This window comes from Notolepis coatsorum (assembly GCF_963971535.1).
Source record: "Notolepis coatsorum genome assembly, chromosome: 11".
NCBI lineage: Eukaryota > Metazoa > Chordata > Actinopteri > Aulopiformes > Paralepididae > Notolepis > Notolepis coatsorum.
In genome coordinates this window covers 1,223,047-1,235,546 of record NC_140175.1, presented here as the reverse complement: position 1 = coordinate 1,235,546, position 12,500 = coordinate 1,223,047, and the positions used below count along the sequence as shown (strand labels likewise).

The following is a 12,500-nucleotide window of genomic DNA, read 5'->3' as shown; positions in this document are numbered from 1 at the left end:
GTACAGATATAGATATAGTATTAATATGTACAGTGATACAGGTATAAAGACACTATGGTAGTAAGTCATACTGGCCAGCAGTGTAACTAGTAAGAGTAGGTAAGGGATAGTTCAAGTTCAAGTTCTTTAATAGTTGTCATACAGAAGTACAGAATACTTTCATACAAAATGCTTCTTACTGTTACGCTCCAGAGACTGTGCTAGACAAGATAGTATCAAATAACATAATAACATAATATAGCATGAATTTAGAAGAAGAAAATGAGGTCACAGTGTTCGGTATAGACATATGTACAATGTTCTGAGTTACCATATAATATACAATACACAATACTATGCAGTGTACTAATGTACAGTACTATCTAGTGCAAAGCAGAAATGGGATGAGGTACAATTTTAGGTACAATTTACAGTAAGGTGTACGAGTTGTAGTGCAATCCTTCATCCATAAATATAAAGTGTGGGGAGTGGGTGCTACAGTGTGTTTGTTTAAAGTGGGTGTGTGCTATAAAGTGTGTGGAGTGGGTGCTACAGTGTGTTTGTTTAAAGTGAGTGTGTGCGTGTGGATGTGTGTGCTATGTGTGTTTGGTGGTTGTTGTTGTGTAGTGTTCATTCATTGTTCGTTTAGCAGCCTGATGGCCTGGGGATAGAAGCTACTTCTGAGTCTTTCTGTGCTCGCCTTGAGACTCCTGTATCGCTTGCCTGACGGCAGCAGTTCAAAGAGGCAGTTGTTCGGGTGGCTCGAGTCCTTAATAATTCTCTTAGCCTTCCCCTTGCAACGCTTGTAGTAAATGTTCTGGAGGGTGGGGAGCCCCCCTCCAATTGTGCGTTCGGCTCGGATATGTACAGATATAGATATAGTATTAATATGTACAGTGATACAGGTATAAAGACACTATGGTAGTAAGTCATACTGGCCAGCAGCGTAACTAGTAAGAGTAGGTAAGAGATATGTACAGATATAGATATAGTATTAATATGTACAGTGATACAGGTATAAAGACACTATGGTAGTAAGTCATACTGGCCAGCAGTGTAACTAGTAAGAGTAGGTAAGAGATATGTACAGATATAGATATAGTATTAATATGTACAGTGATACAGGTATAAAGACACTATGGTAGTAAGTCATACTGGCCAGCAGTGTAACTAGTAAGAGTAGGTAAGAGATATGTACAGATATAGATATAGTATTAATATGTACAGTGATACAGGTATAAAGACACTATGGTAGTAAGTCATACTGGCCAGCAGTGTAACTAGTATTATACTGTATTGTACTGTAACTCAGTTACAAATTTGTTCTACTCTGTATTGTATATTGTATATTATGTGAAACCGGTCTTATTTGACATGCCCTGGGTGGGAGTCGAACCCCGGTTGTTTACGTACTTTTGACTTTCTATTTTATACTTTATCTATTTTTATCTACGGTAGCACACTCCCAGGAGCATAACAGAAAAAAGCATTTAATATAAAAGTATTCTGTATTTTTGTATGACAACTAATAAAGAAACTTGAAACTTGAACCTCCACTCACACATCCAGAGGTGGTACATGATCTACACTCACACATCCAGAGGTGGTACATGATCTCCACTCACACATCCAGAGGTGGTACATGATCTACACTCACACATCCAGAGGTGGTACATGATCTACACTCACACATCCAGAGGTGGTACATGATCTACACTCACACATCCAGAGGTGGTACATGATCTTCACTCACACATCCAGAGGTGGTACATGATCTACACTCACACATCCAGAGGTGCTACATGATCTACACTCACACATCCAGAGGTGGTACATGATCTACACTCACACATCCAGAGGTGGTACATGATCTCCACTCACACATCCAGAGGTGGTACATGATCTACACTCACACATCCAGAGGTGGTACATGATCTACACTCACACATCCAGAGGTGGTACATGATCTACACTCACACATCCAGAGGTGCTACATGATCTACACTCACACATCCAGAGGTGGTACATGATCTACACTCACACATCCAGAGGTGCTACATGATCTACACTCACACATCCAGAGGTGGTACATGATCTACACTCACACATCCAGAGGTGCTACATGATCTGCACTCACACATCCAGAGGTGCTACATGATCTACACTCACACATCCAGAGGTGCTACATGATCTACACTCACACATCCAGAGGTGGTACATGATCTTCACTCACACATCCAGAGGTGGTACATGATCTACACTCACACATCCAGAGGTGGTACATGATCTTCACTCACACATCCAGAGGTGCTACATGATCTCCACTCACACATCCAGAGGTGGTACATGATCTGCACTCACACATCCAGAGGTGGTACATGATCTACACTCACACATCCAGAGGTGGTACATGATCTACACTCACACATCCAGAGGTGGTACATGATCTACACTCACACATCCAGAGGTGGTACATGATCTTCACGGTCTTCTGGAAGTCCACCGGGATGTCCACCACGATGTCGTGGTAGAAGCACGGACCCACCGGGAGCTTCTCCGGGAGCGGAGGCCAGTTGTTCTTCCTGCCTGAGACCAACACATCACGTAGGGTTCAAGGGTCAATAGAGGGAAGTGGATTAGATTAGATTCTAATGTATCGTCATCATGCAGCACAAGTACAGTACGCGTCTATGCTTTTACCAAACGGTTCGTGTTTCCGCGTTCCCGTTTTGCGCTCTGATTGGCCACGCACGTTTCTGGTCATGTGACATGTGCGCCCAATCGCATGGCGCCTGTGTCTTAGCCCATTGCCAGGTCTAACAGCCTGCAAATGACCTAACGCCTAGTTTATCGCTGGTTAAAGGATAACTCCAAAATTTTGGGAAATTAGCTTATTTAACATCTTCCCTGGAGTTAGACAAGAAGATACCTTTTTTGTCTCTGTGCGTGCATTAGGCTTAGGCAACAGACGCTCCGTTAGCATAGCTTAGCTTCATCACTGGAAGTGAGGCGGGACAGTAGCGTGACGTTCCCTACAGGTTTGTTGATATTCTCATTCCTTCAAAGGATCTGAACCGATTGAAGTTTATGGATACCATGACTTAAAATCCTCTTACCTTGATGATTAAAAGCCTCCCCAATTTAGAAAACAGTAATCCAATGGCTGGTATTGATATACTACTAACTACTGCACGCTAACGGAGCAGATGCCACCGGGTCACACAGTGGTTGGAGCCCCACCTCAAAACGGCCTAAGGTCCTGAGGTAGAAAAACGCCACTTTTGAGAACACGACTCGAAAACAGAGCAATGAACCTTCATGAAAAACAAAAACCTACAGAGGTGTTCCATAGACTCACAGGAACCGTGTAAAAGTGACCAAATAGTGAAGAAATAGCTAAATAGCTGCCCCCCAATAAAATCCCCAGTTAAATTCAAGACATAACAAAAGACAAGACAGACAAGACATTTCCTCCTCCCCCTCCCACGGGACCGCCGGACCCCCTCGAACAAGCACCCCAACCCCGCTCAGCCGCACACGGCGGTCCTGACCTTCTCAGCTGCTGCGAACCACAGGTCAATCCCAGCCTGCCCCACCCCAATCACCCGCGCTGTGGATATCTCAAGATAAATCACATCCAACAGTGTTAGGGACCAGTTAATCACTGTGAGCTTCTCAGGCTCCTTCCATCTCATTGCTATTAGCTTCTTCGCTGCTGTGACGCCCGCTAGGACAACCCTTTTCAGTTGTACGGACGCGGGTAGTGTCGTTATATCGTTCAGGAGTAGCGTAACAGCTGTGAATGGGATAGTTAAGCCACACAGATCTGAACGTTTGTCCGTTATTGACCTCCAGAAGCGGGCCACTGGTGGGCAATCCCAATACATATGCATATAAGTGCCAGTGGCCTTTTGAGAGCACAAAGTGCACCGAGAGTCGGTTATCAGTCCCATAGCAAATAGCTTCCTAGGTGTAAGATAAGATATAGATATAGTATTAATATGTACAGTGATACAGGTATAAAGACACTATGGTAGTAAGTCATACTGGCCAGCAGTGTAACTAGTAAGAGTAGGTAAGAGATATGTACAGATATAGATATAGTATTAATATGTACAGTGATACAGGTATAAAGACACTATGGTAGTAAGTCATACTGGCCAGCAGTGTAACTAGTAAGAGTAGGTAAGAGATATGTACAGATATAGATATAGTATTAATATGTACAGTGATGCAGGTATAAAGACACTATGGTAGTAAGTCATACTGGCCAGCAGTGTAACTAGTAAGAGTAGGTAAGAGATATGTACAGATATAGATATAGTATTAATATGTACAGTGATACAGGTATAAAGACACTATGGTAGTAAGTCATACTGGCCAGCAGTGTAACTAGTAAGAGTAGGTAAGAGATATGTACAGATATAGATATAGTATTAATATGTACAGTGATACAGGTATAAAGACACTATGGTAGTAAGTCATACTGGCCAGCAGTGTAACTAGTAAGAGTAGGTAAGAGATATGTACAGATATAGATACAGTATTAATATGTACAGTGATACAGGTATAAAGACACTATGGTAGTAAGTCATACTGGCCAGCAGTGTAACTAGTAAGAGTAGGTAAGAGATATGTACAGATATAGATATAGTATTAATATGTACAGTGATACAGGTATAAAGACACTATGGTAGTAAGTCATACTGGCCAGCAGTGTAACTAGTAAGAGTAGGTAAGAGATATGTACAGATATAGATATAGTAACTAGTAAGAGTAGGTAAGAGATATGTACAGATATAGATATAGTAACTAGTAAGAGATATGTACAGATATAGATATAGTAACTAGTAAGAGTAGGTAAGAGATATGTACAGATATAGATATAGTAACTAGTAAGAGATATGTACAGATATAGATATAGTAACTAGTAAGAGTAGGTTCGAACGTTCGGGCTCATCCCTAGTGTACAGTAGTGTACAGTATGGTGTACACTACAGTATGCACAGTATGGTGAGTGGTGCACAGCCCCGCTGACCTCCTGAGGCGTTGAGTGACTGCATCTCTCTCTCCCGTCGGTCCAGCTCTGCAGCCTTCCTCTCCAGCTCCTCCTGCCTCCTCAGCAGCTCTGCAGCGGCACGTGACTGGTCCTGCACACACACACACACACACGCACACGCACACACACACACACGCACACGCGCACACACACACACACGCACACGCACACACACAGTAAAGGCCCGACTCAAATCTAATCACAGATACATGGGTGTATATGAGCCAATAGGGTTCAATATGCAAGGCTCAATAATATACATCCACGCAGACATGTTTCTACAATTGTTGTACATGTACGTCTTGTCTGTGTACGTGTGTCCCAGTGTGTTGTGTACCCAGTATGAAGAACAAGCTAACTAGCTGTGGTACCCAGTATGAAGAACAAGCTAACTAGCTGTGGTACCCAGTATGAAGAACAAGCTAACTAGCTGTGGTACCCAGTATGAAGAACAAGCTAACTAGCTGTGGTACCCAGTATAAAGAACAAGCTAACTAGCTGTGGTAGCCAGTATGAAGAACAAGCTAACTAGCTGTGGTACCCAGTATGAAGAACAAGCTAACTAGCTGTGGTACCCAGTATGAAGAACAAGCTAACTAGCTGTGGTACCCAGTATGAAGAACAAGCTAACTAGCTGTGGTACCCAGTATGAAGAACAAGCTAACTAGCTGTGGTACCCAGTATGAAGAACAAGCTAACTAGCTGTGGTACCCAGTATAAAGAACAAGCTAACTAGCTGTGGTACCCAGTATGAAGAACAAGCTAACTAGCTGTGGTACCCAGTATGAAGAACAAGCTAACTAGCTGTGGTACCCAGTATGAAGAACAAGCTAACTAGCTGTGGTACCCAGTATGAAGAACAAGCTAACTAGCTGTGGTACCCAGTATGAAGAACAAGCTAACTAGCTGTGGTACCCAGTATGAGGAACAAGCTAACTAGCTGTGGTACCCAGTATGAAGAACAAGCTAACTAGCTGTGGTACCCAGTATGAAGAACAAGCTAACTAGCTGTGGTACCCAGTATGAAGAACAAGCTAACTAGCTGTGGTACCCAGTATGAAGAACAAGCTAACTAGATGTGGTACCCAGTATAAAGAACAGGCTAACTAGCTGTGGTACCCAGTATGAAGAACAAGCTAACTAGCTGTGGTACCCAGTATGAAGAACAAGCTAACTAGCTGTGGTACCCAGTATAAAGAACAAGCTAACTAGCTGTGGTACCCAGTAGGGCTGCAACGATTAGTCGACATAATCGACGACGTCGATTATAAAAAATCGTCAACGAGAAATTGTTGCGTCGATTAGTCATTAAAAAAAAAAAAAAAAAAAAAAACTTTATTTAATTTTTTTTTTTTTTTGCACTACCTATCTTTGTGAGAGTGGCTTCTCAGGGTTCCAGACAACATCATAACATGATGATCCCATAGCAAATTTTGGACATTGAAAACATTGTTCCCCTGCAGGAGATGATGATCAGACTAGACACACAATACATTACACACGCACTCCTCTCACTCACACACAGCGATCAGAGTAAGACACACACATACACACTCCTCTCACTCACACACAGCGATCAGAGTAAGACACACACACATACACACTCCTCTCACTCACACACAGCGATCAGAGTAAGACACACACACATTCACACTCCTCTCTCTCACACACAGCGATCAGAGTAAGACACACACACATTCACACTCCTCTCACTCACACACAGCGATCAGAGTAAGACACACACACATACACAAATTACACAGTACACACCTCTCACTCACACAGCGATCAGAGTAAGACACACACACATTCACACTCCTCTCTCTCACACACAGCGATCAGAGTAAGACACACACACATTCACACTCCTCTCACTCACACACAGCGATCAGAGTAAGACACACACACATACACAAATTACACAGTACACACCTCTCACTCACACAGCGATCAGAGTAAGACACACACACAAATTACACAGTACACACACTCCTCTCACTCACACAGCGATCAGAGTAAGACACACACACATACACACACACACGGACTCCTCTCACACACAGCAAACAAAAGTTATTTAAAGTACACTTCCACTTTAATTTGTATTATTTAATTTATTTATCTTGTTATGAGTGATTGCTGTATTGTTCTTCAAATACATTTTCATTTAAAGTGGCTTAAAGATCCAAATTCAAATGTGTCATGAGTCATTATTTTAATTTGCTATGGGATCATCATGTTATGATGTTGTTGTTTGGTCCTGACAAGAGTCTCAAAGTCTGGGGTGATGGTAGACAAGCAACTCTGAGGTCATGCTCAATGTCCAATCTGTTCCTCTGCTCTGTCTTCAGCTGGACCAGAGCTGAGAAGCCACTTTCACAAAGATAGGTAATTAAAAAAAAAAAAAAAAAAAAAACGTTTTTTTTTTTTTTTTTTTTTTGTTGTTGTTTACATTGGTTTTCGATTAGTCGACTAATCGAAAAAATAATCGGCAGATTAGTCGACTACCAAATTAGTCATTAGTTGCAGCCCTAGTACCCAGTATGAAGAACAAGCTAACTAGCTGTGGTACCCAGTATAAAGAACAGGCTAACTAGCTGTGGTACCCAGTATGAAGAACAAGCTAACTAGCTGTGGTACCCAGTATGAAGAACAAGCTAACTAGCTGTGGTACCCAGTATAAAGAACAAGCTAACTAGCTGTGGTACCCAGTATGAAGAACAAGCTAACTAGCTGTGGTACTGATAGGTTTTTCAGTTCATTGATGACGAATATCCTCTATATATCTAAAGGCCTTAATGAAGAATATGCCTAGAAGTCTGTGTCTCTCCTTCCCCTGCATCATGTAGCAGAACATGCAAAATCCTAGTTCCCTTGGCAGTTAGACATGCAAAATCATGTCCCTCCCTTTCAACACACACACACACACACACACACACACACACACACACACACACACACACACACACACACACCCATACATACACACACAGAGACATACACACACCCCCCTCCCTTTTCTCAAGAGTGTATAAAGTGACATGTAATATGGACATTCGGTTCTCTCTTGGCTCGTGCTCTCTTTTGTCTACGGGTGATGTGCCCGCGCGGGGTGACTGCCTGTCTTCTTCTCTAATGAATAAAAGCTCCGTTTGAGAAATACTCTGTCCTCCACTTCGTCTTTCGGCCGACTGGCCCACTGGCAAATCAATTAAGAACTCACGACCAGGGATAGGAAATCCCTAACAAATGGAGGTTCCAGAGTGAGAATTGATGTGGGCCAGCCGCAACCAAGGGCGGAGGAGGAGGAGACGGTGCAGAGGATCCAGCAGTCACTACCAGCTGTCTGCAGCACGTCTGACCCAGGGGTGAGCTACCAACGGCAGCCCCTCAGACGTCCGTGACCAGACCACCAGACGACCGGATGACAGGCAGGAGGAGACGAAGGACAGACGGGCCAGGATGAGAGGCGACCGGAGGAGATGGCAGCTGTGCGAGAGGCCGGAGATGACCACCGCAGCACCGGAGAGGAACACCGCAGCCAGGCACCGCGGAGACCGCAGATCAATCACCGCTGATCGTCGTCTACGACACGCAGTTCGTCCACGACTAGAACGGGGGAAGCGGCCGCAGGAGAGACGCTGAGCTGAGTTGGAGTGATGGTGGGCCGGCCGGCGAGAGGTGGAGAGGACAGTCTGAGACACTGGGAAGGCGGCGGACCGGAGGAGGCACGTTTGTCTAGGGGACCGCACCTGGAACGGGGACCAACCTCAGGAGGTCAGCCCTTGCCCTCCAGAAGACGGGGCCGACCCAGGTGGGCGGTGCACTGTGACAGAGGGAAGGAAGCGCCCTGATGGACGTTGTGTGTGCCTACGGGAACCAGCTCAGGAGGAGACCCACGTCCCCTAGAAGACGGGACCAGGGGTGCACTGTAATAGAGGGGGGGTTCCTCTGGGTTAGGTGATGAGTAAGGGGGGTCCGGCGGGGTTACGTGCTATCTTCTGTTAAGTTGCCAGAATTGTGTTTCTCTCTTTCTTCTCTCTCTCTCTCCCGCTTTCTCCCCTCCCTCTATCTCTCTCTCTGCTCTCCTGATGTTGATTATCCTGTCTGGTATTGGATGTGATGCATGTAATGAGGTGACAATCGACGGATACAGATCAATGAACTGTGTGTTGACGTTTTATTTAACGTCAAAAGGGGGAATTGATAGGTTTTTCAGTTCATTGATGACGAATATCCTCTATATATCTAAAGGCCTTAATGAAGAATATGCCTAGAAGTCTGTGTCTCTCCTTCCCCTGCATCATGTAGCAGAACATGCAAAATCCTAGTTCCCTTGGCAATTAGACATGCAAAATCATGTCCCTCCCTTTCAACACACACACACACACACACACACACACACACACACACACACACCCATACATACACACACAGAGACATACACACACCCCCCTCCCTTTTCTCAAGAGTGTATAAAGTGACATGTAATATGGACATTCGGTTCTCTCTTGGCTCGTGCTCTCTTTTGTCTACGGGTGATGTGCCCGCGCGGGGTGACTGCCTGTCTTCTTCTCTAATGAATAAAAGCTCCGTTTGAGAAATACTCTGTCCTCCACTTCGTCTTTCGGCCGACTGGCCCACTGGCAAATCAATTAAGAACTCACGACCAGGGATAGGAAATCCCTAACAGGTACCCAGTATGAAGAACAAGCTAACTAGCTGTGGTACCCAGTATGAAGAACAAGCTAACTAGCTGTGGTACCCAGTATGAAGAACAAGCTAACTAGCTGTGGTACCCAGTATGAGGAACAAGCTAACTAGCTGTGGTACCCAGTATGAAGAACAAGCTAACTAGCTGTGGTACCCAGTATGAAGAACAAGCTAACTAGCTGTGGTACCCAGTATGAAGAACAAGCTAACTAGCTGTGGTACCCAGTATGAAGAACAAGCTAACTAGCTGTGGTACCCAGTATGAGGAACAAGCTAACTAGCTGTGGTACCCAGTATGAGGAACAAGCTAACTAGCTGTGGTACCCAGTATGAAGAACAGGCTAACTAGCTGTGGTACCCAGTATGAAGAACAAGCTAACTAGCTGTGGTACCCAGTATGAAGAACAGGCTAACTAGCTGTGGTACCCAGTATGAAGAACAAGCTAACTAGCTGTGGTACCCAGTATGAAGAACAGGCTAACTAGCTGTGGTACTCAGTATGAGGAACAAGCTAACTAGCTGTGGTACCCAGTATGAAGAACAAGCTAACTAGCTGTGGTACCCAGTATGAAGAACAAGCTAACTAGCTGTGGTACCCAGTATAAAGAACAAGCTAACTAGCTGTGGTACCCAGTATAAAGAACAAGCTAACTAGCTGTGGTACCCAGTATGAAGAACAAGCTAACTAGCTGTGGTACCCAGTATGAGGAACAAGCTAACTAGCTGTGGTACCCAGTATGAAGAACAAGCTAACTAGCTGTGGTACCCAGTATAAAGAACAGGCTAACTAGCTGTGGTACCCAGTATGAAGAACAGGCTAACTAGCTGTGGTACCCAGTATGAGGAACAAGCTAACTAGCTGTGGTACCCAGTATGAAGAACAAGCTAACTAGCTGTGGTACCCAGTATAAAGAACAGGCTAACTAGCTGTGGTACCCAGTATGAAGAACAGGCTAACTAGCTGTGGTACCCAGTATGAAGAACAAGCTAACTAGCTGTGGTACCCAGTATGAAGAACAAGCTAACTAGCTGTGGTACCCAGTATGAAGAACAAGCTAACTAGCTGTGGTACCCAGTATGAAGAACAAGCTAACTAGCTGTGGTACCCAGTATGAAGAACAAGCTAACTAGCTGTGGTACCCAGTATGAAGAACAAGCTAACTAGCTGTGGTACCCAGTATAAAGAACAGGCTAACTAGCTGTGGTACCCAGTATGAAGAACAAGCTAACTAGCTGTGGTACCCAGTATGAAGAACAAGCTAACTAGCTGTGGTACCCAGTATGAAGAACAAGCTAACTAGCTGTGGTACCCAGTATGAAGAACAAGCTAACTAGCTGTGGTACCCAGTATAAAGAACAAGCTAACTAGCTGTGGTACCCAGTATGAAGAACAAGCTAACTAGCTGTGGTACCCAGTATGAAGAACAAGCTAACTAGCTGTGGTACCCAGTATGAAGAACAAGCTAACTAGCTGTGGTACCCAGTATGAAGAACAAGCTAACTAGCTGTGGTACCCAGTATGAAGAACAAGCTAACTAGCTGTGGTACCCAGTATGAAGAACAAGCTAACTAGCTGTGGTACCCAGTATGAAGAACAAGCTAACTAGCTGTGGTACCCAGTATGAAGAACAAGCTAACTAGCTGTGGTACCCAGTATGAAGAACAAGCTAACTAGCTGTGGTACCCAGTATGAAGAACAAGCTAACTAGCTGTGGTACCCAGTATGAAGAACAAGCTAACTAGCTGTGGTACCCAGTATGAAGAACAAGCTAACTAGCTGTGGTACCCAGTATGAAGAACAAGCTAACTAGCTGTGGTACCCAGTATGAAGAACAAGCTAACTAGCTGTGGTACCCAGTATGAAGAACAAGCTAACTAGCTGTGGTACCCAGTATGAAGAACAAGCTAACTAGCTGTGGTACCCAGTATGAAGAACAAGCTAACTAGCTGTGGTACCCAGTATGAAGAACAAGCTAACTAGCTGTGGTACCCAGTATGAAGAACAAGCTAACTAGCTGTGGTACCCAGTATGAAGAACAAGCTAACTAGCTGTGGTACCCAGTATGAAGAACAAGCTAACTAGCTGTGGTACCCAGTATGAAGAACAAGCTAACTAGCTGTGGTACCCAGTATGAAGAACAAGCTAACTAGCTGTGGTACCCAGTATGAAAGAACAAGCTAACTAGCTGTGGTACCCAGTATGAAGAACAAGCTAACTAGCTGTGGTACCCAGTATGAAGAACAAGCTAACTAGCTGTGGTACCCAGTATGAAGAACAAGCTAACTAGCTGTGGTACCCAGTATGAAGAACAAGCTAACTAGCTGTGGTACCCAGTATGAAGAACAAGCTAACTGCTGTGGTACCCAGTATGAAGAACAAGCTAACTAGCTGTGGTACCCAGTATGAAGAACAAGCTAACTAGCTGTGGTACCCAGTATGAAGAACAAGCTAACTAGCTGTGGTACCCAGTATGAAGAACAAGCTAACTAGCTGTGGTACCCAGTATGAAAGAACAAGCTAACTAGCTGTGGTACCCAGTATGAAGAACAAGCTAACTAGCTGTGGTACCCAGTATGAAGAACAAGCTAACTAGCTGTGGTACCCAGTAGAGGAACAAGCTAACTAGCTGTGGTACCCAGTATGAAGAACAAGCTAACTAGCTGTGGTACCCAGTATGAAGAACCAAGCTAACTAGTCTGTGGTTCCCAGTATAGAACAAGGCTAACTAGCTGTGGTACCCAGTATGGA

At 44.3% G+C, this 12,500-nt stretch overlaps 1 protein-coding gene across 1 annotated transcript in view; it reads right to left on the bottom strand.

Moving 5' to 3' along the window:
- The window catches only part of LOC311236461 (secretory carrier-associated membrane protein 1-like), a gene marked incomplete at its 5' end in the record, with an annotated part of 38,794 nt that overhangs the window by 23,353 nt on the left and 2,941 nt on the right, over window positions 1-12,500 (bottom strand). The window contains 2 exons of the mRNA XM_084324142.1: window positions 2,437-2,565; window positions 5,018-5,129. Of these exons, the coding sequence (XP_084180268.1) occupies window positions 2,437-2,565; window positions 5,018-5,129 (241 nt within the window). The remainder of the gene's footprint in view (window positions 1-2,436; window positions 2,566-5,017; window positions 5,130-12,500) is intronic.